Source organism: Argopecten irradians, chromosome 3 (genome assembly GCF_041381155.1).
Source record: "Argopecten irradians isolate NY chromosome 3, Ai_NY, whole genome shotgun sequence".
In the NCBI taxonomy this organism is placed as follows: Eukaryota; Metazoa; Mollusca; class Bivalvia; order Pectinida; family Pectinidae; genus Argopecten; species Argopecten irradians.
The window spans coordinates 47008328-47036270 of NC_091136.1; the positions used below are offsets into that span (position 1 = coordinate 47008328).

The 27943-nt window shown below is 33.6% G+C and overlaps 1 protein-coding gene across 15 annotated transcripts in view; it reads right to left on the reverse strand.

Annotated features, from left to right (window-relative positions):
* Positions 1–651: 651 nt before the first annotated feature.
* LOC138318836 (nuclear receptor corepressor 2-like) overlaps positions 652–27943 on the reverse strand; it is a 166388-nt gene continuing 139096 nt past the window's right edge. For 13 of the 15 annotated variants that reach the window (XM_069261567.1, XM_069261564.1, XM_069261563.1 and 10 more), the window contains 2 exons: positions 6811–6875; positions 652–5726 (listed from right to left, as the gene is read on the reverse strand). In XM_069261567.1, the coding sequence (XP_069117668.1) occupies positions 3314–5719 (2406 nt within the window). In that variant the 5' untranslated portion in view covers positions 5720–5726; positions 6811–6875 and the 3' untranslated portion in view covers positions 652–3313. Of the gene's footprint in view, positions 5727–6810; positions 6876–7096; positions 7138–17652; positions 17806–27943 lie in introns of those variants that run through there. The other 2 variants (XM_069261566.1, XM_069261576.1) reach the window with 2 other exon arrangements.

The window sequence follows — 27943 nt, forward strand, 5'->3', positions numbered from 1 at the left end:
GCGCGCTAGTCAATAGAGAGACGTCATCAATTCATTCAGCAATCATTGTCGACGACGTCATTAACTTTTACGTGTTCAACGTACATGTGATGACGTAGAATGCAAATGTTCCTTTACAACATAGTTTTCATCACAAATAGAATCAAACATGAGCCAGTCAGGTGAACAGAAATAAAATATTTTAATTGTCAACCCTCGCCAAGACTCCGGTTGACTAGAAAAAATCGTTCACTCAGTCCACATCACAGACCCAGGTAAGATTATATTAACCTTTTCGCTTTATACCCTCATTTGCTTGTTTTATTTACCTCAAAAATATATTTTGAACTTGGTTATGGGATTTAAATATCAATTTTGATGGATTTTCTCTTCATAAATAAATACAGTTTAAAATTTGTACTCCGGATGTGTACTAAGTAAAAATGCTTACTTGAAAAACCATATCCAGTTTTATTCATTATATTTATCTTAGATATATTTTCATGGGCGACAGCTGATTTATTTCGTTTTCAAACGCTTTCTGCGATACCTTTATTTTAGTTTACTCAATCAGAGTTCCAGTTACACGAGTAAATATAAAAAAAAATAATAAATATCACAGTTTTAGGCAGTACATCAGAGCAATAAAATTGGAGGCAAATTAAATTTCAATTCAATTTTCAAATATTTTATTGACAAAAAGATGTTAAATGTCAGTAGGATTGGACATCAGGCCTAGGCTATCATTGTCCTCTCCATACACATGTGGTACATACATGGCGTTGTTTAAGGGGAGGTAACTCCCTGATGAAGAAAAATCGTACAATTACACATATTTATTGTCATTCTTCATGTAATTTTTCCCTTTTTAATATGGTACCCAAATTAACAGTGACATGATTTTTATATACTTGATAATATGTCTAATTGGTGATAATAAAACTATTCACCATAACTGATACAGGTTATACAGTTCATTATTATGTATGACACATCTACTGAAGGGAACCAATCACATCAAATCATGTATATAACTATAATTACTGGGAGTTACCTCACTTAAATATTTACTGATATTACGAAAAATAAAACAAGAAATAATGTAAGTTATATATCAATATCATACATTATAACAAATAATAGTAATATTGTCTCAGTCTTAAAAGCTGTTCATAGTACTATCATTATTTATTATAAAAGTATAATAATTACATACACGTACAGTGTATATGTAAGTGATATTATTATATAAGATTCTAAAGGTTGTCATATGAATGGATACGAGCTATAACATAGCGGATCATCAGCGGTGTTGGAAAGAAGTTCAACAAAAACAAAATTCAATAATCATATATACATGTATAAACAAATCAAACTACATATGAATAAAACAATATATAAATAAAGCTCTGACTTGTTTTATTACACACCTGTAATATAACCTATTTGCATTGTGATTGGTTGATTCCGATGAATTCTACGTATTTTTATGAATGGGAAAAACCCTATTTTTTACTACGTAACGATCAATTGAACGACGACACCGCCAATTTGTAGATTCATAACAGTGCGTAAAATCAGTATCAATTCTCACCTTGATGTGTCGGTTTGAACATGATTATCTTTAAAATCTTCTTAATCAATCAGTAAAACTGAAGTTATGCCTAGCGGTGAACAAACACTATATAAAATGTTGTTTGTCTAGTCGTTTATGCTTTACAAAGTTAACCAGTTTATTTATAAATCATTTTTATGTAAAAGTTTAATAATGAAGTTCATGATTAAACTAAAAAACTTCATAAATATTTCAAATATTTTTAAACCTCACTATTTGTCTCACTATTTTATGGCACATTGATACTTGATTGACTTTTGGTTGTATATGGTCCGAATGGCAACTGATTGATTGATTGATCATCTGACGTAAAACTCCAAACGAGAGGAACAAAAGCCTTTGGCGAGCAAAGATAATGAAATATTCTAAACTAGTATTATAAATATAATATGAAGGGAAATGAATGACATATCTTCTATTTATTAATTAGCTTGTGTGCTAATATGATACTTAGATTACTGTATACTATTACTGAAGACTACTCTATCCTACCATGTGATTTACAATATAATTTCTTATCCTTGTAACTTCCTAAATCATAGACCAATCGTTTCTGTAGGAAATAAGAAGAGTATTTCATTCCAGATTACTTTCATCTAAATGATAATGAAAAACATCTTATTATACTATACAATACAATTTGTAAGTGTATATTGGATCTTAAATGAGTGTTCAATTCATTTGAGATTTTATTAAACGAGTCTGAGAATTTTTTATCTTTGCGAGCCTTGGCGAGCAAAAATTCAGACTTGGAGACGATAAGATAAAGTGCTTTATATCACATAACAACAAAAGCCTACAGTTCAAAGAATCTCACGTCAAAATGTATTGCAAAAATCCAGCGGAGGCCGCCATATGATAACAGTAAATTGTATGATATAATTCCAGTTTAACATTTTAAGCAGTGTGATACGTATAAAAACGATTGTAATTGAATTGATTTAGCTTAAGGATTACTAGGTACAATTCATTACGTGTGTCTCTGTCACATACCATGCTCTTTTTAACTCTTGCTTTTTTTCCACATTTACTTAATTACCTTATAAAATTTTGCGTTATCCAGTTATTATCCATGTACTTTTTACCTGTATTAAAACATTGATAATTCCTGATGACTGATGTAGTTTTTATAAACTTATTTTTGTACTATGCTATTCGAGAAAAGCTACCGTTCCAATTTTTATTTGATGCATACATTGTGAACGTATTTCTGTAAAGTAAAACATAAAAGAAAACATAATTTGTATTCAATAAATAATTAGCAATATCTAATGAAGATAGTATACTCTCAGTTAAACAGAGATGGTGGCTGGTTTTGACAAAAATCACGTTATTTAGCGCTGTTTGATGGTATATATTGAATTTCATTATGGTTTCCAAAAAGGAAATTATTTGGTATAAGACCACCAAAATATGACATATACAATTAAAATCGGCTTTTGTAACCCATGCACCTCCTCCATTGACGCAAAAGTCTCATAAAAGAGAGATTTAACATTTTATCTTTTCGCAATTTGATGTTGTTTTTCAAATCCGATAAAATTTGAGATATAGTCCCAGTGTATTCCAATATATTTTTACAGACAGTTATCAATATTCTCACGTGGTTAGAATTGTTCTTTGTTTAGATTCCACTTTCGTTTTGATAGAAACTTCAAAAAGTTTTCCATCTCCTTTCCACTCAACAGAACCTCCACAAGACGTTTAGCTGTTTCCTTATCAACTTTTAACATTGCCATTTTCCCTTTTTATCAAAGCCCGAGCTACATTTTTTAATGATTCATCTGGTTCTGGTGGTTTATTTTGTTCTGATTGTTGATCTGGTTCTGGTGGTTTGTTTTGTTCTGATCGTTGATCTAGTTCTGGTGGTTTATTTTGTTCTGATTGTTGATCTGGTTCTGGTGGTTTATTTTGTTCTGATTGTTGATCTGGTTCTGGTGGTTTATTTTGTTCTGATTGTTGATCTGGTTCTGGTGGTTTATTTTGTTCTGATTGTTGATCTGGTTCTGGTGGTTTATTTTGTTCTGATTGTTGATCTGGTTCTGGTGGTTTATTTTGTTCTGATTGTTGATCTGGTTCTGGTGGTTTATTTTGTTCTGATTGTTGATCTGGTTCTGGTGGTTTATTTTGTTCTGATTGTTGATCTAGTTCTGGTGGTTTATTTTGTTCTGATTGTTGATCTGGTTCTGGTGGTTTATTTTGTTCTAATCCAGTACATTCCTTTTGTGTTCTGGTGTCTTGGATACTTTTGCAGATCACCACCTCTAAGTCTTTATAATCCCATACGAAAGCATTTTGTCCATTTTCCTCCTGTAAATAGTCTCTAATTTCCATTGGATCAGTAAGGTTATTTATCTTAAGACATGTCTTTGCGTCTTCGTTGAGTTCAATAGGCGATGGTAGCTTCATGTCGTTCATATCTATCGGCTTATTTTTTAAAACATTACGACAAAATAGTTTCATTTTATCTTTGATATTAAAATACTTCTTTTCTGGATATTTGAATACAATGTCTTCATCGAGGAGAAACGCAAAAGGTACACCTAGCGTTTCCGCCAATTCTTTCATTTTTCCATGTGATTTTCCTCCTTCCATGGAGATAATTTGAGTTCCAGAAATGTTTGCTTTCAATTTCCCCAGCTCTTCCCTGGTAAACCCCCTAAGCTTTTTAGCACCCAAAACCTCATCAAACACCCAGCCAATAACTGTGCGGTCTGTAATACCCTCCACAAACAGGACAGCTGCAGAGTACAACATATCCTTCAGTTGGTCCTGGTGTTGATGGATCTCTATGTCCTTCAACTTTATAATTGAGTGTCTAAATTCTGTTTTGTCGGTCTGCCGTTTTTCGTTGGTCTGCCCTTTTTCGTCGGTCTGCCTTTTTTCGTTGGTCTGCCCTTTTTCGTTGGTCTGCCCTTTTTCGTTGGTCTGCCCTTCTTTGTTGGTCTGCCCTTTTTCGTTGGTCTGCCCTTTTTCGTTGGTCTGACCTTTTTCGTTGGTCTGCCCTTCTTTGTTTGTTGCCCCTTTTTCGTTGGTCTGCCCTTTTTCGTTGGTCTGCCCTTTTTCGTTGGTTTTTCGCCTGCAAACATGTAATCGAGACATGGCCCTTAGGTTAATCATCACTGGTTGGTGGGAAATGATCACTATTACAATCTTCTTCTTCTCGCACTCCCTGAACACTAAATCCCGCAGCTTCTGAATCATTTGTGGATGCATGCCTCTATCCGGCTCCTCTAACAGCAACGTTTGGTATTTCCAGTGCGTATACATCAATGAAAACTGCTTTGCTTCGATTATGCCTTCTGGTACTTTGAGTAATTCTATTTCTATTCCTCTATTAAGAACAGTGATTCGCTGCTCTTTATTCCTTTGAAAATGATATTCCAAAGGAAAGGTGATTTCCTGAAATACATCACTTTCTTCGTCCCCATCTCCAGGTTTCTCTTCATCCCTCATAAGCGTTTGAATTATCTCAGCATTCTTTGACGTTGCTCTGTAATGCTGATCTCCTTTACCAATATTATTAGTATGACTCCACTGCAACGGTCCTGTAGAACGTGACGAAAACGTAACAACAACGGTTTCATTTAGATCCTGTAGAACTCGTTCACATTTAGTGGGTTCAACTTTGGATTTTATTGCAGCCTTTACCATTCCATTGATCTCTTTAAGATGTGGATCCGAATCATCAACTTCGATTAGTTTCGTCAGTGCTCCATGCATCATTTCTAAGCCTTCTTCCATGGTGGCTTTTAAATCATCGCCAAAATCAATATAACATTTGATATCATTTTCCTTGTGGATGCACACAAGTTTGTAATTCTCATCATCTTCCTCATTCAAATGCCTAACATAAAGAGAATAAAGCTGGTATCCCGCCGGGACATCATCTGATAGTTGATCTCTGATTTCAAACTCGGAAATAACGAAAGCATTGTTTTTATTGTCATGTACCGCTGAGTCTGTGATGTTTACAGATCTTGATAAGCATCGTCTTAGGAGTTCGAATATAGCAGTCTTCCCGGTACCGTTTGCTCCAACAAGGAAGTTGGGACCATTCTCGAATTGCAGTGACTGGCGATCCTTAAAGCATAAGAAGTTTTTGAAAGCTACTCTGCGAAGCATCTCGATGCTGAAATAGAAACATATATATTGAGGACAACCGGAAATAACAATATGACTATAAACATGATGACATGCTGGCGTTACTGTACAATATCAGGTGAAACATTATTTCTTCGATTGTTTTTCAATTCATACATTATACATTCACAGTGAAGAGAATACAAAATAATATAAAACTTGAATGAATTCTTCACTGATTTGATGCTCTAATTAGCATGCTTTACACTGTTAATACATTCATATATTATGACATCATCAGCATTATAGCCTTATAAGCACGAAAGATGCATAATAAGGTAGCATTAATTGTGATTTTCTTAGAATTCAGAAACGAAAATGAGACTAAAACGTATTCTCCCATATTTTACACACGTTGTGTTATGCGTGTGAATTTGCTTTTATGTGTACATTTGAACATTCAAAAAATGGTATTTTGTAATTGATGTGACAGCGAAAAAAAAACAATATTAAAGTCATATTATATGTTTTGACAGCATAAAAGAAAGTTTTACAAGCTAAATATCATTTTCCCTAACACATTGATCTGAATTTAATTTTGTTCATATCTTCGAAGTTTAAATAACAAAACACTTTCAAAATGCATAAAACTATAATACGGAAATGCGTGGTTTAAAATTATCCTATATTTATGTGAAGTTGTACGTATCGGATGAAAAAAAAGTCGACAGTAGACGGATAAACAATTTGCATCATGCGGTCCTAATATCGAATAGACAATTGGATCATAGTTTGGACCTATAGATGGTTCTAATCAATCTACTACTAAGCCTGTATATAATGAAAGCTGTCTTAGCGACCACCTTGATATAAAGACCACCTCTGTATAAAGACCACCTCTGTATAAAGACTACCTTGGTATAAAGACCACCTGTTTGATAAAACCATTTTCAAAGGCTCTCGAATGGTCAATTTCAACACAGTTTTAAAAATCATTTTTATTTGCCTCTTTGGGGGATCTCTATTAACAGGTAGACTACATAAATTTTAAACAACATAGTAAGCATAAGCGTGACTTCATACATTGGCCACTAAAGTTTTTAGGGTAGTTGTTAGTTTTATTGTATATTTACCTTCAAAGTACGCTTAACATTTCCAGCATCTCACTTGACGTCAGAATACTTTGCCCGAAGCGGTCCTAGGAAATTCAAAACACATTTGTTTAGTTATAGTCACCATTTTCAAACAATCCGGTAGTTATGTGGACGTTTGGAACACCTCAGGGAATCTAATACCGTGCGTATAATTTACATGTAATATATCACTAAAACCCGTTGTGTTCAGGATAACTATTTTAAAACAGGTATATGTAAGTGGTATTGATATATAAATCCACAATGATAACACACGTATACCTACGCAGTATTGACAGATGAATAATGAAAACATGTTTCTTCCTGTTACATGTATGATGTAAGAAGTGTTTACAACATATCAAACTTTATGTATTTTCAACTTTATGTTACGCGATAATGATAGTAAACACTTTTTCAGTCAAAGAATAATACCAGTCTTTAGTTTTAAGAAATTAGTTTTGATTAGACGTATGTTACAATGTAAATGGATAAATGGGTGATTTCGGTAGGTCTTAAAATTATTTAGCTTTTAGTTTATAAATCATGACATAAAATCTTTTAAGGATTAATCTGTGAGTATAACAAATGCTGACCGTTGGAAGTTGACCGATCATTGGAACGTGTTTCATCCTGTATTGTAAACAGAGTGAGATAGCAATATCTCATATCGATCACGTTGCAGATATCTTCCCATGCACATGATGGAGGGTACGAAAAATGTTTATCGCCATATCAATAAAACCTTATATGGATGTGTATTGTAGATAGAAATGCCTCTACCTTTATCAACTATTTTGTTGGTGGGTCAGCACGTTGCTTGCTGAATATTGACAATCAAACGTTATCAAGATATCCCCTGCCTACTTGACATTTTTTATTTTTTTCTCGTAATTATTGATGACATCATCGAAAATGTTTGCCGCCAGTTATCAGTTACTCAGAATGTGTTGATGACGTCACGCAATTATCTTGAGTGTGTTAGAGAATATCAACCGTATGTAATTTTTCCCTAACACCTATGTAATATCACTTCCCGTGAAGTATGGACGAAAAGAAAATTTCACAACAGAAAAATTGCGGATATCCCTGCTCACTGTATGAAAAAAACGTCTCCCATTAATGCAAGAATTCTGTTGGCATCATTAAGCGACATTATTTCCGTATGTGGTTATTAGAATCTTGTTTTAGGTTAGTAGGTTCGGTGTTACGAAAATTTTACAGGGCTGAAGTATAACTTCATAACCAATCCCAATGGGGACGGGATGATATTTTTCTCTAACACAGTTTACCACATTGTGAATCAAATATTGACGTTCAAGTTCTTATAAGGCAGCAAAAATAGAAATGTTGTCGTCTTGGTGAATACCAGTAACGTCGCGGGGCTACAAACAAACCCTTGCGAGGATTTTGCAGGTTCTGATTCATTGTAAAGCTTTGCGGAATGATAAAATGACGTCATAACGGTAGCGGCCATAATTCAATGACATCACGCCAGTCTAGCTTTCTATCACTGAGACATCAATGTTAGATATACAATATAATAAACAGGATAAGAGTAAACAGTCATTCATTCTCCAGAATGAGACACACATCAATCTTCGGCATTAAATCCTTAAAGATGCTTCACCGCCGAGAGAGCAGAAATGATATTCATCATTTGAATAATAATTGGTCTTTAATCGTGTATATATTTGTCTAAATAACACAAAAAAATACTTTGAAATATTTTTATTGCTTGTGGTGCATGCCATATATATGATTTATTTTGCTTGTGGTGCATGCCCAATCATATCTTCATTTCATAGAGGAAATAGTGTCACGGAATTTTTTCGGGATGCAATTAATTATTAGTCCCCTACCGGTGAAACAATGGTAGCTATTGCGAAATTATTTTGCTTGGGAATGATAAAATATTTCATCTACATGCTTTTGTCACTTTATTTTTACATTTAATAGTAATTTGAGCACTTTATTGTTTACTCTAAAATACTGAAAAAATAACAAATATTCAAATGGGGCAAAAAAGTAAGCACACGGACCCCCGATTTTTTTGCCTGATTGAGAAAGAACAACCCTTTCCTTACTAATATATAAAATATAAACAAAAAGTTTAATACCAGAACGTTTTCTATAAAGGGTTAAATTTGGCAAAAATGGCTGAAAATGGTGCATTTTGTAGCTCAAAATTAAGGGGTAGGGTAGCATATGTTGTTTATTAGCTGAGAAAAAAAAATTAGTCTTATTAATCAAAACTGGTATATTTTTAAAGAAGACTACTAGAAAATAAATTCTAACAAACATCCATAAATATCAAACACCTCATTAGGAAATTATGGCTTTAATCTCTTGTGTATTATGGTCAAAACGGCAAATTCCCCTAAAATCCAATATTTTGTCAACTAGGTATCTTTCAGTGACACAATAGCTTAAAAACGAGCACATTGACATATGATTTTTTCTTCCATTTTCTTTTATGGTATGAACTCCTATTTCCAAAAATCTATATGATGAAAAAAAAGTTTAATAACAAAAAAAAATTGTGACTTCTCAGAGGAGTACATCCTTAAAATCCTTTTTATTGCTTGTGGTGCATGCCATATATAGTAATTTATTTTGCTTGTGGTGCATGCTCAATCATATCTTTCATTTCATAGAGGACATAGTGTCACGGAATTTTTTTCGGGATGCAATTAATTAATTAGTCCCATACCGTGAAACAATGGTAGCATATGGGAAAAATATAGCTTACGAATGAATTGGGGTCAAAATGTCATCTACAAAGGTCACTGTTACTAAAATAGATTGTTTCACAAATTTTAGTTTCCGAATGATAAGTTAAGAACACATCAACGGAATTTGTTAAAACTTCACACAATGGTAGCATAATGAGAAAATAAAGCTTGGGATTGAATTTGGAGTCAAAAGGTCAACTACAAAGGTCACTGTTACTAAAAATCGATGTTTTTAACTAAATACTAGTTTCCAGAAAATAACTTGAGAAGACATGAACGTATTGTGATCAAACTTCACACAATATATAGCATTTGAGAAAAATACAGCTTGCGATGGAATTTGGGGTCAAAAGGTCAAACTACAAAGGTCACTGTTACAAATAATGATAGATTAGAAACATGTAATTGACGGCAGGGGAAGTATGTTGCTTGCAACACTTACTGTAATCTTGTTTTTAATATATTTATCTTAAAGTAAAATTAGAAGCTAAAACTTTTCAATGGTGGTAAGTAACTATTATAACTGACATGACAAAAAATACGTCTGCTCCTGTTTTTTATTGAGAAAAAGGCTATCAGCGGTGGAGCATCTTAAAAGATTAAGATTATTTATAATTTGGACAATTATTGATGATAAATCATCTGTATATATATGTCGAATTAACTCAAAAATTCATATAAAATAATTCATTTTACTTTTGTTCTCTGCGTAATCAGTATCTTATTTCATATATGGCATAGTGTCATGGATTTTTGTTTCGGGATGCTATTAATTATTTAACATACTTTTTCATGATGGTAATTGTGTAAAGTACGTAGCTTTTCTTTAAATCCCTTATGCATCTGTGTCTGTTTTTAATAGATAAAAACTACTATTCATCAGCGGTGCAGTATCTTTTTAAATAAAAGTTCTCAAACATAAGTAATTTATACAGTCGAACAATCTGTCTCCGATTTCTGATAAAGATATAATCAACAATATTAAAAATCAGTAAATATCCAAATGTCACGTTTTGAATTAATTGAGGAAATCACAGTAATCGATGCGTAAGGCCTTCCGCCATAGTAATCAACGTACATATCTCAATAAGTACGTTTAATGTGTTTAATGATTGTAATTTCTAGTGTCATTCATATTCAAACGATTATTAAAAATGTGCGAAGTAATAAAAATATATTCATGTGTATACAGTGGTTTTACTGTATTAAAAGCTTACGGTGAAGAGATTGTGACCAAGTCTGTCCATATATATTACCGTGCGTTCCATCTGCCGTACAATAAGGATTTGTTGTATCCCAAATGGAACGCGACACACCAGCCTGTGCACCAGCAGAACCGAATGAATACAAATGGTTTGCCTCCTGAAGCGAACGGATGGCGGACTCACGATTTTGCATATGTTCTCTCAATGTTTTCTTTGTTAAAAGCAAGACAGGGAGTATTCATTTCTTACGAAATTACACAGATTATTTATTTAATGTATAAAGAAACTATTTAGGTATTACTTCTATATCCATTAAGATTTTATTGTTACTATACGGAAACTGTTGATTCGAAACGTATCCAAAGGTGTTCCTTTTGGCGGAGCCGTGTCAATTCAGAATCCGCAAATGGAAGGCACGGTATATGTCGAATCGGGGATTGTATCATAGTGCGATATTGTTGGGTGCTTCTAACTGCGCAAGTGACCGTCTTTAAAAAACAAAAAGGTCAAACTGTACTTGAATGTTAGACTAATAATTCTTAAAATACAGTTGTGATGTCATCTATTATTGTTTCTGTACTTTAACTCCCAGATTATCGGATGATTACCTGTAACTGTCCTATATGTTACCTTGTACTGTCTTATATGTGACTCTAGTATACGTCAGTCACTTATATGACAGTAAAAGGTAACTTATGGGAGAGTTACACAATACGGGTGAGTAGGTCTCCGGGCATAATCCCATAATTATGTTTAAAACACGACACACAACCTGCCGAAATATTCCATTATTTTTTATCCAAATTACGAAAAAAATCCCACATAATGAATATAAAGAGAATTTAATTCTCTATCGATGCTGAATTAAACACATCCACAAAATATCTGTATATATCCAAAATCGAGTTTTTCCTCCTTATTATGAATTCACCATTTAACACTTATCTACAGCATTAACTCCAATTCCCGCTTTCTGAAACCTGGTTGATTTTGTACAACACTTTTGACTTTAAATTTCCAAATCATCTACTCTGTAGTTTTACACTTTTTTGATAGTGTTTCAACAACATTTCAGATTTTCACCTAAATCCAATTGGCTGTGTTGCACATGGTATGGTGATACATGTGTGCATAATGATTTAGTATATTCCCAATAAATCCAAGATTGTCCCTAGAGAGGTCGAACTTTTTAAATCCTCCGTATTCAATGAAAGTTCTGGGGGCACCGACTGTTTTGAACTGGCATGGAAATCACTGTTATATGCGATCATTTTAGCAAGACACTTTCAAACAAAAGCTAAATTGCAAATCTAGTTTCATATGACATTTCTTTACCATATCAGACATTGGAAAGAAATGCTCTTTTTATATCGCTTAAATTAAAAAAGTAATATCCCTCCATTACTGTCAGTGGACATGGTGAAAGTTAATTTACAGATAGTTGTCCAACCCGAAAGCATGCTTCATGCATTCCGTTCATGAATGCTATTCATCTCATATAACACAGGCAAAGGTAATTTTTTGTTGCCATTGTCTATATTGGATTTGTCATGGTTGAATGCATATTGGTAGAGTTACCTGAGCTCATAGACAAAGGCAAAAAACTGGATTATATTAGAAATAAACTGTACTTTATTAACACAAAGACTTGCTATGTTTTAAGTTAGAGATAAGCCTCAATCTGTACAATATGTGGGAGAGAGACCAGATCTCGGCCTTGGCGGGCCTCGATACAGTTCTCTCTCCCACATATTGTATACAGTTTTCGGCTTATCTCCATAACATATCAGATCTATTTCTCGCCATCCTATGATTGTCCTGTTTTGTTTTAAAACATTTTCAAATAATTTACTTAATGTAGTCCCTCTCATCCAACCCCTGGGATTAGATAATACAAATGAAGTTTAAACAATATTGTCTCAATGGAGAGAGTCAAACAATACTGTACGTAAGAGGGTGAGATTGAGGAATTATCTGTATTTACAACAATACGTTAGTGTCAGCGATATACTCTTACCTCCATATAAGGTTTAGTATTAACAGTTTTTCCCATCAAAGTTGTGTGATGTAGTAATTCTATCCACCATATAAACGTATTTAGACTCAGGTGTCCCCACAACCTGAAGAGTTCATGGGATACAACATCATCCCCCTAGCCCGATGAGTTCAGAATTATGACCCTTATTAATGTTACCAAAGTTCACGTATATTTTCTGGCTGTCATTGCCTGTCGCTAACTAATGTAACTCCTCTTTAATCTGTAACCGATTTAAAGGTAACTACACTTGTCTGATCTAATTAATGTACATGGCTTAGCAATAAGTTTGTACGACATCACGAAGGTCCTGATATGTGACGAAAATTAGAAATTCATTGAGAAAATACACAATATTGGCGACATGACATTAGACTTCTCAAAGCTTCTCACTATATTTTTTACTTCATGCTCACCACCTGATTCTCATTTTCGATTTTAATTTAAATAAACACTATTGATGTCACAAGGACCGCTTTTCCATCTGGATCACCTGACTCTCTCCTTCTCGTTAAACATTATCGTAGCCTTCTTACAAATCTGTTGATAGATTTCTGCATTTTAAATTAATTTTATATTTGGTTATGATATCGGTATATTCAATCAGGTTGATAATATTATCAAAACAAAACATTTCTGAATCATTGGTTTATCGTCGAAAAATAACTCACGCGATCGAGGGAAATAAATGAAAATTGTGATTGCACATGCCCAGGTAAGTTTAATTTGAGCGGCCAAATAAACATATTCTTTTGATAGAGTATTGCATACCATAAAATATCATTAGTCTTTATAATAAGTCACAAAACAGTTATAAGTAGATAATTAGTTACTTGTCTACTACTAGATGTCGGACTATCATATCAGCATCACCAAGTTTAGTTGATATGGAGGTGTCAGTGAAGAAGAGAAAACACGTGTTCTAACATGCAGAATATCTAGATGGATGATTATTTTTAAAATTTGGAAAACCCGCCAGCTTTAATGGAGACATCGTGACTGGTAAGATCGACAACAAAATGTCTTAACTGTAAAGTGGTGTGCAGCAAACCTGGTCACCGGATCATAAGATAATATGAAGTATCAATTGTTGTTTGAATTGATCTAAACATATTTCATTGCCATACGATGCAATCGAATTTCTCAATTACAGTTTACATGTTATCAAATAATATAGCATTTACATTATTTGAGAGCGTGCTTTAGATCAGTTAAACAACTGCTGCAAGATTCCAAGGTATATAACGAAATATTGCGAACCATGAGTTGTGCCAAATTTTCAAACTCGATACAAACTGTCTCACTTTAAACTCCGAGGTTAGCTCGCTTCATTGTTTGAATGCAGAGATATGCACAGGAAATATATCATTGTGACAAATCTTTGAGCATGAGTATGTATACAATAGATTTAAGTACACCTGACAAAGGTTTTTAGATAAAATAATAAGTTCAGTGATGTATAATCAAACAGACGATTTTATCATTCATAATAATAATTTTTTTTATTAATGATGTATTTATACTAGCGTATGTGGGGTATTTATTGTCTCTTAACAGTAAGTACACTCAAGCTAATTAATATCCAGTATTTATAAATGGCTAAACATGGAGGTCATTGTCTTACTGTGAGGCACACACTGATAACAGGCCCATAGTTAGATAACATCTCTACATTATGGGTTGTGGTATGTTGAGAAATTCTTATATGTTTTATATATTCTGAATGAGGCTCGTACATAAAATGAATATATAGATGATGGTTATTCTTTATTTCCTCTTTTTACAAGATTATATGTGGTGTCCGCGATTTCTTCCGCCCCTCGCCTATACAATTAGTTAGTTAACGGTGTGGGTTTGCCGAAATACAAAACGTAATCATTTTAAACTTTTATCACCAGTCGATTTTAACATTTACAAGATTGTGTGTTTTATTTTACTGTAAGACAATATTACATTATTTACTTTGCTATAACCAGCTACGTACATTTATATTGCCCCTTTCAAAGCAAGTTTTGGAAGATTTACTCTCGTTTCATTTGGAATTTGCAAGGTACAACGTTTGAATAGAAATTAGGAAGCCATTAATTCGTGAAGATATAAACATTCTTCAATTCTCTTTAATTGCGACATTCACGAAAACAAATCGTATGCGAAAGTAAGTTGGTTTATGGTACATGGAATATACAGAAAAAATATGACATTACTATTTAAAGTTCCCATTGGAGTATCAGTCCATATTAGGTTAAGTATTCACAGCTTTTCCCCGTCAAAATTGTTGTGCATTGTAGTAATTCTGTCCAACATAAAAACGTATTTAGACTCAGGTGTCCCCTTGACCTGAAGAGTTCATGGGAAACAAGATCACCCCAACCCGATGAGTTCAGAATTATGACCAGTGATAACAAAAATACGGTTATCTATAGCCAATAGTGACATACAATCATTGATACACATATATCCAGTGTTCATTCCATGGCATGTATTTACTACTTATCACATTTATTAAACTTTGTTATTAAACTTTGTTATTTTATGAAACTATGGACGTATGCTGTCAGCGAGTTTTGATAAGTAAAACACTGTAGGGATTAATCTTTGAGGTAATTCTGCAAGGAACAATCCGTTTATTTTTTCCGACGACATTCTTTTCTATTCCTTCCCTTTAGACATTTTTTTGCTTTACTTTTTGCGTAAGGAACGAGATTGCGGAAATTCTAACACAATCAACAACTTAGTATGGTGAACTAATATAGAATGATTAGTTGCTAGCTTTTAATAAGACGACAGTAGGACTGTGTTAACTGTAGTTACGGTAAACCTCCGGTTAATTCGAACCGCCGGATAGTTCCGGGAAAAACGGTAATTTTTAGCTAGTGATAGTTCGAAACACTGACTTTTTATAAATGATCCTATTTCGGATAGTTCGAGCACGTCAAATTATGAACGTAAAAGTAAGAATTTTGTCGGCAAATTGGCAAATGGGGTCCCACCCAAAAATGACGATATGGTTTTGCATATTGCAACAAAAATGTTTGGAATAAAGATTGTATAAATGATCATTATAATGACCAAACAACAGATAAGGAAATTAACATAAACATTTTAAGTCACAAATAAATGAAATGCCGGTATATCGTACACAAAAAAGCAAGGCCAAATATTTAATCTTAGGCCCCGACAATGTAAATTTGAACTCGCTGTACCTGATGGAAACACATGAAGATATCGCCAATGTTTTGTTAAGTCCAATCTAGATACAGATATCAGTTGAAGTCGTCATTAAAATATGCATTCAGTCTATCTTTAGTTAGCCGATCAAGGAGTTAAAATACCTGTAAGTTACGAGGTGTCACAGCGAGCATCCAAAAGCCAGTCGTTGGGTCACAGCAAGTGGGTGTGATTATAATTACATATTCAGCTCCAGCCCAAACAATCCACTTGTTAGCAAATTAAACAATAGATATCATACTTAGCTTTTCATCAGCTAAAACTAGTAACGTGTCTAATTTTATAAGCAGACAATATGTGCAATCGAGTTTTGGATAATCTGACAGTCACAGTGCGATTGTGACCTAATTTTACGAAACTTAATTTAAACAAATATTTTCAACAGCATTTTCGTAAATGCAACTGGACTTTCTTAACTAAAATAGATACATAAATAAATCAACGTTTGTTACGAAATATAACAAAGAACTGACTAGTTTTTTTGTGGTTTGAATAAAGTTTCTATCTCAGTTAGCGGTTCACGTCGATTTCTTCATTCTAGGCAGCGATCGTGAACAGTGCTGTTTTTGAGGCCTTGTCCACGTGTACATATGCATGCGGCAATAGTCCGCTAAACCTTCCTATATTAACATTTTTTTTATTTATTTTTTGGGCCTAATATATATTAGGCAAAAAAAAAGGCCTAACAATATAGGCAGATTTAGCGGACTAATGCGGCAATCGCTCCACAATTAATTATAAAATCACAAATAAATACTCCATGTTTACGAGAAAATGAATTGAATATTATCTTGAGGTAAAATCAGCAATCTATATACGTTTCCTATCATAAAGGAGATGTGGTACATATGACGGCTAAGTCGGCCAACGTTTTCACCGGTTGCCATGTTTTGTCAAAAGACCAATTTCTTCGATTTTAATGAAAGAAAACTATTTTTCCATTTTTTCCCCAATTTTTTGTGGATTGATGTTTTACAAAACATCATTAGATGCTACGTTTTGTAGCAACATTTTTAAATGAACGAATTTGTAGTTGCTATTTGTGATATTACATCCAATTCGATCGCGGTAAAATATTATTTATTGTTTATTGTTTATTACGTCACACTATACATGAATATTATGAAACAGGAAAGGAGAAAATATAGTGGTGCAGACCGGGATGCGAACCAGGGACCTCTCCGAAAACCAGCCAAAATGCTTCATGGTCCGGCGATAATACTATCGCACATAAGTTACTCAGACAATAAATATAAGACTAAAGAGTATTTTTCTTTCATACCTCGAGGTTTTATTGCAATTTTACAACTATGTTGATATCCCGCCATTTTGAAATAAATTCGAAGAAATCCACGACTGAAAGTCAATTTTTCATACATAAAAAATTACATGATATTTTCAACACGAATTCCGTTGTTTGCATCTTTTATAGTAAAACCAGTCAAGTTTGTGAAAAAAAATCTTCAAATTTTACAGAGGAAATAGAAAATTTTGTTGACGCCGTGACGTCACGAGGCTTTATTGCATGGGTAGCCATGCAATACAGCCTTAGGCGACATGAGTGTATTGCCCTAGCTAGATTAGCCAGTATTACACCCTTAAGGTATGAAAGAAATGTTAGTATCTGCTCTATCGTTACCTTGATAGTGGTGTTGTTCCAGCTGTCTCACTTTTATATACAAATATTGTATCTGAATCCCTGCGTAGATAAGACGGGCACTTAGTAACTCGCCATTTTCAAACACGCAGCTGGTTATGAATTATATATCTAAGTCACAAAATGTAGTGCATTGTGGGTTTTTAAAGACATGATAGAACATGTATCTAGACCTGACATACGTTTTAGATTATAAAAGATAAGTAATGCTGGTATTTGTTATGTCTGGTATACATTGTCGATATGCATGCAAGCGAGTGATTGAGTGAGTAGGACAACAACGTTAACGGTATAGGATTTGAACTGTTAACATACCAAGATACTAGGATTTTTTAAGGATAATGCAATGTCTTAGTTTTAAGAAATTAGTTTTAATGAGAGGTATGTTACGACGTAAAATTGATAAATGGGAAATTTCGGTAGGTCTTAAAATTATTGGCTGTCAGTTCATTACAAAAATCCTGCAAGGAATAATCTCTCTATCTCCTTTAAAGTCCGCAGATTTTTCTTTTCTTCTCGTTTCTTATCTTTTTTTTTTTTTTTACATTTACGTTGAAGCTGAGCAGATGACATATTTTAAGTCAGGTATAATGGTCAAATTGTAACACAATCAACAACTTAGTAAGGTGACTGATCTTATAGAACGGTTAGCTTGCTAGCTTTTAATCAGACGACAATAGGACTGTGTTAACTGTACGTAGTTACACCATACAGGAGGTGGTGCATATGACGGCTAAGTCGGCCAACACGTAGTTTTGATCGGTTGCATGTTTTTGTCAAAAAACAATTTCCCCGATTATGTGAGAGAACTATTTTCCCATTTCTTTTCCATTTTTGGTGGATTGATGTTTTACAAGAAAGCATTATTAGAAGCTGTAATATCTTGGGTTCCGTCGATATTCAAAACACAACTCGTGCAAATGGCGGTGATCTTACTACCGATTTATTCTAACAGTAAAACCCGGAAACCGGATACAGAGTTCCGGACGTCATCCTAAAAGCGGACAACAAGGTTACACATGATGTAGCGACAACACACCTTGAACAATTAATGTCACTACACTACAGAAGCTACGTTTTGTACCATCATTTATTAAAGAACGCATTTGTAGTTACTTTTTGTGATATAAATTAATCCAATTCATTCGAAGATTATTGTAGTTTATTTATTTAGTTTTACGTCACATTCTATATCAAAACAATGTCTTTTATTACAACCAGGATAGTAGGACATATCAGGTTAATGAGATGTAGAAAAACCGGAGTATATAGAGAAATTTCCACCGACCTACAGTCAGTTCATGGCAACTGCCCGTCGTTGGTTTCGACCTCGTGACCCTGATGAGGTGGCGAACTAGTGGTAAAATGTTGAAAACTTTACCCCATCATCCACATCGGACCTAATACCATCGTCCATCTGTTACTCAGACAATAAATGTTAGTATCTGCTATATCGTTACCTTCACAGTTAGTTAGTTAGCTGTTCCTGTGTTCCTTTATATCAAAATATTGTATCTGAAATCCGACGTAAATAAGACAGGCACTTAGCAAATATTTAAAGACTAAAAATGCTGCTTATGAATCACTTAACAAAGTCAAAATACAGTTCATCCTAAGTTTTTAAAATAAAAGAAAGGATATGCGTCTAGACCTGAGTTACATTCTAATATAAAGGATACGCATCGTTGGTGTTATTTGTATTATGTCGATGATTATGAAATAGTAGATGTTATGTATACATTGTCGATATGCATGCAATGGGTGATTGAATGAATAGAGTAACAACGATATTTTGTTTAACACGGGCGATTAAAAAAGATAAAGGAAATGGGTTATCATTGATAAAACATTATCTAATTTGCGTCAAGTTTTTGTAGCTGTTAACCTAGTCATAACAGATACAAGTTAAAAATTCAAAATTATTTTATTATCACGTCAAACGCATACTAGTAAATACCAACCTTATATACACATGTTGTTGACAACACAAGTTGCAAAGCTTCAATCGAGATTGAAAATAAGTTAAATTAACAAGGAATTTATATTTTTTACAATCTAAAATACTGAATTTTACCCTGCATTATCAGTTTCAACTAGGATATGTACAACTCTGTCCACATCACTCATCGCCGCCATTTCAGTGTATGTCTAACCTCCGCCTCCCGCACAGGAGAGCTCCATTTCTATTTATACTAAGTTGTACGTACAAGATACTAACTTGTACGTACAAGATACTAAGTTGTACGTACAAGATACTAAGTTGTACGTACAAGATACTAAGTTTGTACGTACAAGATATTAACTTGTACGTACAAGATACTAAGTTGTACGTACAAGATAACTAAGTTGTACGTACAAGATACTAAGTTGTACGTACAAGATACTAACTTGTACGTACAAGATACTAAGTGTACGTACAAGATATTAACTTGTACGTACAAGATACTAAGTTGTACGTACAAGATACTAAGTTGTACGTACAAGATACTAAGTTGTACGTACAAGATACTAAGTTGTACGTACAAGATACTAAGTTGTACGTACAAGATACTAACTTGTACGTACAAGATACTAAGTTGTACGTACAAGATACTATCTTGTACGTACAAGATACTAAGTTGTACGTACAAGATACTAAGTTGTACGTACAAGATATTAACTTGTACGTACAAGATACTAAGTTGTACGTACAAGATACTAAGTTGTACGTACAAGATACTAACTTGTACGTACAAGATACTAAGTTGTACGTACAAAGATACTAAGTTGTACGTACAAGATATTTAACTTGTACGTACAAGATACTAAGTTGTACGTACAAGATACTAAGTTGTACGTACAAGATACTAAGTTGTACGTACAAGATACTAAGTTGTACGTACAAGATACTAAGTTGTACGTACAAGATACTAAGTTGTACGTACAAGATACTAACTTGTACGTACAAGATACTAAGTTGTACGTACAAGATTACGAGATACTAACTTGTACGTACCTAAGTTGTACGTACCATTAAGTTGTACGTACAAGATACTAACTTGTTATACTTACTTGTACGTACAAGTTAATAACTTGTACGTACAAGTAAAAAAAAAATATGTAGTGGCCCTAATACGTAAGATTGATTGTGTCAGTTAACACGTTGTAAAACATCATAACATCCCAATTTCGAGATATTTACCACAAAGTCATATATAGTTCTAACAGACAATGGTTTAGAAAATACAGTATTCGTGTGGTAGAAATACACTGACTGATTATGCCTTTATATATTAATCCTGAACGCTAATGACCACGGGAGAAAAACAGAATATATACCCTCCACATTAGAGATCTAATTCTGACACAACATTTCTGAAATTTTCACAATTTACATTAACTTATTATTGACAGGATTGCATGTTTGGAATGTCACGAACTCTATTCGATCAGAACGGGTCTTAATTAACAAAGGAATTTCTGTAGATACATAACAATTCAATACCTTCTATATAGTGGAAATGTATGAAATTGCACGGAAATACCAATGCACCGTCCACTGGTCAAAAATAAGGAACAGGTGTATATACGACATCTAAAATAACCACTAATTCTATAACCTCTATTTTCTTTAAAGATCCATTTCTACAACTAAATATCAAAATAGATTTTCCTTTATTGTAAAGGAACAATTACCACAGCATGGAATTGATCGTAACCAATATACAAAATTAGGACTGGTTGGGACTAGTTTCGACCGACTGCTAATACACGTAATAAATAAATCAACATTTAAATATCTTCTATATAAAGTGGAACTGCATTAAGTTATTAACGCTTTAAATAACCAATGCACCGTACACAGACCAATTATAAGGGACATGTGTATACAGTTGATTCAAATATCTTTTATAATAATCTGAAGGAGTAGCAACTTATATCGGTCAAGGTAACGTCCAATCTTGTTGCTTTCTTAAATTGCTTAGGGAAAACATCTAGTAAGTATTAGATGAAGTTACCTGTTGCTTCAGAATACGTTATACAAGTCGACATAATACAAGAAATACTATAATATCAGCAATCCAACATTATTTTACAGTAAAGGCTTCATCCCGCTTTCAATCTAATGACATTTTGCATCTCTTTAAAGCATTTTTTTGTGCAAATGAAACTTAGTTAATGAAAACTTCGTATGCATCTTGACTAACAATATGTCATTCTGTGGATATCTTTTGATCAAAACGTATCACTAGATTGATGGAGGGGGCTGAAACCTAAACCCCTAATATAGCCCAAAACATCTTAACTAAATATATCATTACAAAATGTGTCGTAATATATACTGATAAATCACAAACAAGTTTTATTAATCAATAGCCTTTAAATCGAAGATCAATATCAAGCTTTGTATTAAGTAAAGGAAGGCAACGCAAATAATCACATTACAAGGTCAATGATAACCATAAGATATTTAGCATGAAAGCAATCTACCGCAGTTTGGAGTGTTTATATTCTTCACCAATAGTTTCCTACTTTGGTAGCAAATCTGTGCTGCAAATTCGAAACACCCATGAGACAGTTGCTAGGTAATGACCGTATGTCGGAGGTTTTTTTCCCTGGATACACGGGCTTTTCTGTCACTCCATACATAAGTTTCCCTTGTTGCTAATATAAAACGTCAAATCAAACCAATCTAAACCAAATGCTCACAGACACAAACATATAATTTACATGTTTTAGGTAATACATGTAAAGCTACTTAATATATCTTTTTACTTAATATTGCTAGGTTTTTTTAAAACTCTTTAAAGGCCCACTACCTTTCTGGAGCAAATTTTATAGGTTTCTTAAAAACATTAATAACATAAACAAATACATATCGATGGCCTAAGATGAGGTTACAACACCAAACATATGAAAGATTTCCTGCGTAATATATGAAAACTGTGGATATTCGTTTCGCTGTTTTGCCGTCTGGCGCAGTAGTATTCAACTACCGCGCGGTAATTAGGACGACGGCGGGAAACATAAGACGACCCGCGTTATGAAAATTAACATTTTATTTATTTTAATTATTTTGTTCAGGAGATGATGATGAGTGTAGTATTAACGGTAAGTTAATAACTTTTGCGACTCTACACAATTATCGATCTCGTTTTACATTCCCATTTTAAAAATTAAAAGTCGTTTCGGAAAGGTAGTGGGCCTTTAACTCTTTAAAGAAAATAAAACAAAAGTCCACTTGAAAATGCTACACAACTTGTCATCATTGATATCAAACATTGAAATGTGCCTAAAGGGGTTGTGGTGGCATATGGTTTAGATGTCCCGACATATTACCATAAGCATTCCATCTCTGGGTCGCGTGTTCAAAACTCATGTTGACAGTTGCCATGTACTGACCGTAGGTTGGTGGTGTTTATCCCGCTATTCTGGCTTCCCTAAGCCTGGCTGTTGAAAGGTCAAACCAAGCCAAATAACATTCGCGTCAAATAAACACAAAATATTTCATACATAATTAAAAACTACATTATTAAAAATAAAATTACTGTAATAATCAAGTTTGTTCTTACGTTATGAAAATGAGAAAAAAATACTCTGTAAACAATGGGTTTCCTTTAAAACTAATATCACTTCAGAGTAAGACTCAATGCTGTAATCGAGTGTTTTCGAAGCAAAAAGATGAAAAGACGAAAAATAAAACACGAACAGATGAAATTGAAGCACACTAATTAGCGTCGTCAATTTTCGTCTTTTCGCCTTCAAACATCTGAATGGACTTGGTCGGGTCTTTGTTATCTTGAAAAGGAAAGGCCTGTGATTAGTCAGCTCTGAACTTGTAGACACAATACAAGATTTTCATAATACATATCAAAGATCAAACATTGTTGTACAATAGAGGTTTTATTCCTCGTCTTGATAGTTTTCATCTCTTTAAATCATTTTAGTTTAGAAAGTTTAGAACTCAGCTGATGAAAACTTCGTATGCCTCTTGACTACCCACAGGTCTTACTGCTGATGCATAAGTCAAGCTGCTTGTGAATTTTATCAGTTTATCAAACTCATCACTAGATTTATCGGGGGGTGTTGAAACTGGTCGGTACTAACTAAATATATATTTTACAAAACATTGTACTGATCGAATTATCGTAGTCAATAACCATTCAATAATGTACCTGTATAAAATAATTATTATATAACCAATGCAGGGAGGCAACACATGTGATCACATAGCAAGATTGATAATTAACAATAAGGTATATCGCATAGCAGCAAGCTACCGCAGTTTGTTGTGGTTAATATTCTTGATCAATAATTTTCTACTTGGTTGCTAGTTCAGTACGCACATGAGAGAGTTGCTAGGTAATGACTGAAGGTCAGAGATTTTCTCTCTGGATACACGGGCTTTCCTCTCTCTTCAAAGTGTCCGTTGCTGCTAATACATTTTTATATGATGTCAAATCAAACCAATTTAAACCAAAATCACATAGACACTATACCATTTACATAGTATTGCCTTCTTCTATAAGACAACTGCTTGTGACCAAAGTGCACTCAAAAAAGAATGTAATAATGTGTTTGGTACATAACGGATTATAGAAAATACAATAAATGATGAGGACAAACAATTATGTCAATGATCAAAAATAACAATTATTCTTCAAACGAGTGCAACACGTGTGATTACATAGCAAGATTGATAATGTCATAAGGTCTATACATTTTTTTCTGCATGCAGCTTGTTTGTTAATAGTGAACAAATAGCGACAGTGACGTCATTTTTGTACGCAAATGCTAAAAAAAAAGCGCGCCAAACCATAGTCCCGCGGGCTTTCCTCTCTCTTCATAGTCCCTCGCTGCTAATACATTTATATGATGGAAATCAAACCAATTTAAACCAAAATCACATAGACAAAAATACCATTTATATAGTATTGTCTATAAGACACTAAGACCAAAGTGCACTCAAAAGAATGTAATAATGTGTTTGGTACATAACGGATTATAGAAAATAAATAATGATAGGACAAACAATTATGTTGATCAAAAATAACAATTTCTTCAAACGAGTGCGGGCACGTCTATTTAGAAATGTCATACAGGCGTCTATACATTTTTTCTGCATGCAGCTTGTTTTTGAACAAATAGCGACAGTGACGTAGTCATTTTTGTAAATGTAAAAAAAAAGCGCGCCAAACCATAGTCCCGCGGGAAACCATAGTCCCTCGACTAAATAGTGCCTGGGGACTGAAACCAAGAAAAAGTCACGCTATGTACTAATTGTTTATATGTTATGTAACGTCATCATTTTATAAAATTGACTCTTTATATAACTATAATATTTACATTTCCGTTTTGACGCGCGTCATTTAAAATATCTGTACAAAAAATGCAGTTTACACACCAGTAAACAACAAAAAATTAAAAACATTCCTTAATTATTTTTATTTTTTTTTTAAAAATAGTATGAACTAAAAGTCCATTTGAAAATGTTACACCAATTATCATCACTAATATTGAACATTAACATGTGCCTAAAATTGCGAGGTTAGTGCTTCTGTTACGATGACATGAAAACGGGTCTCATGTGAGGGTGATGTACTAAACCCATTATGGCCTGGTTGAGAGGGCACTACTGCCTCATAGTATTGTCGAGGGATGGAATAGTGCCCGAGCCGAATGTGCCTTAAGGGGCTGCGATGGTCTTAAAGTTCTTGGATATTACCAGAAGCCTTCCATCTGTAGGTCGCATATTCGATACTAATGTGGACAGTTGACATGTATTGACCGTAGGTCGGTGGTCTTTATCCGGCTACTCTGGCTTCCATAAGCCTGGCTGTCGAAAGGTTTAACCAAGCCAAACAATACTGCCGTCAAATAAACAAAAAATGTCACATAAAGAATTATAACCTACATAATTGAAAATACAATTACTGTAATCAGGTTGTTCCTATATCACTAACAATTAAAATGAAAAAGTATCTAATATATCTAATATCATTTTAGATTGTGACTCGATGATGTAATGGATACATTAAGGTATTAGTACTAGTGTTTGCGTTTCAGCAGTATTATAGGACTGCTAGTAAAAGGCGAGGTCGTCATACAAACATTGTCGAAATAGTCCGTACATTGGCACCGATTCCAGGAAGAAAACTTATACTTCAATTTGACTAAAAATTGTTACTTTTATTAAAGGACGAAAGTTTTCATGATCCTTGATGACGAGTCCTAGATGGACGTACGTCCCTAACATGCCAGACATGTAATAAAGGGTCGAAGGATTTCAATGTCATTGATGGGTCCTGCTGAGACAAAGACATTTCACATCATCGAAGAGCCAAATACAAGCTTTGTATCACTGACTGAAGTGCGTGACAGGGATGAATACTTTCAGCATTACTGGCGAATGATCGAAGACCTTCAACAACATCAACGTCGAATGAAAATGATTCAGTGTCATCACATTTCGACTATGGGAGAAAAAGAATCAAACATGGGCCTGTCAGGTGAACAGGAATAAACAGATTTTTTATTGTCAACCCTCGGACTGACTTGCCAAAATCTTTCACTCTGTCCACATCACACATCTATGGAAGATTCTTTTAATCTGTGACTGTTTGTTTTATACCCTCATTTGCTTGTTTTATTACCAACATTTACTTCAAAAATGTATTTTCAACTTGATGATGGGATTTAAAAATCAATTTTGATTGATTTTCTCTTCATAAAATAAATACAATTTAAAAGTTGTAATCTGGATGTGTATTAAGTAAACTGTTAATTTGGAAAATCAAATCCAGTTCCGAGTTCGTTTAGGATTTTGTTCGGAAAAATTAAAATTTCAAAAATTCACAGCCGTTTACGTAATTTGAACATATTACAAACGTTCTTTCTGTGCTATGTTTATTTTATGGTTAATTTGTGATAGAGCTAGTTTAAATACGTTTTCAAAAATAACACATATTTCCGTTTATGTTAAAACGGAACTCGTGGAACAAGTTTTATTATTGAAATTTTCTATCATTATTAGATAAAATTGTCTATATGCCTAAGAAATATGAGAAAACTGTTGCTTTTTTCTATGGCTTGACTAGTGATGAATTCCACTTTAATTTCGCTTTTTATAATCAACTCCTACTTTCCTTGACTTGACGGAAGCTAATTCCGGAACTCAGAACCAGTTCCGAGTTCCGTTTAAGGAGATTCTCTATCATTTAAGATAAAAGCATTCTATATGCATGATTAACGACATATACAGACAATGTTGCCTATAGAATTGTGATTCATGGGTTACTATAGTACTGAATCCACTTTAGATTTAGTTTTCAATCAACTGACTATTTCCGAGTTCCGTTTAGCTGAAAACGGAATCCTAACTCGAAACTCGGAATAATTCAAAATGATCGGTTAGCTGTTGTCTATATTCATAAATATGTAATGAAACATATATGTACAGAAACACACGGAAACTTCCGCACGTTTTGTCTAGTTGAAATGATGACGTAAGAATTCTTTGAATTTCGCTTTTAAAATGTAATAACGGTAACTTTGACTTGACGGAGGGCTATTCCGGAATGTCCATAATGTACCCGACTATTGTTTTTCATACAAATATCATTGGATATATGTAACTAACATAAAATAAAACATAGCATGGTTAATACATATACATAGAGGCAAATGAAATTATAGAATTTGTGATAGAAGATGTCGCTTATCTATAGGTGTCAAATTAGACAAATAATTGGTCAATGTTGACATGTACAGAAAAATTGGACTTCCGGACTCTAATTATAGACATAGATAATATTAATAATATGAATACTAGCTATTGTGATAATTTAGACATATATTTAATGGATTTAACAAGGAATTTTATGAGTAAACGTTTTTGAGTTCAAGGTCAATTTTAGCTACTATATTAATAATTTTTATCACAAAATATCCTTGCGATATATGTCTAGACATCCCATTTTAGACAGTATAACAGAGTAATGAAAATAGAGGCAAACATCAATTTCAATATTATAATTACTGGGACAAAAGGATGCTAATCAGTTATTAATCAGGCCTAGGCTATGAAAATGTACAATAAAACAGCTGGTACAACATTGCGGGGTTCAATAGGTAAATTTTCATGAGTTACTGTGCTCTAGTTCATAATATTTCACCTTAGGTTGGTAATCAACAAATGTTATATTGCACGAGGCCAAAGATGAGCTGCAATATAACATTTGTATGATTTACTATCACCGAGGAGTAACGATTTGAGTATATTTCTTCAGTTACA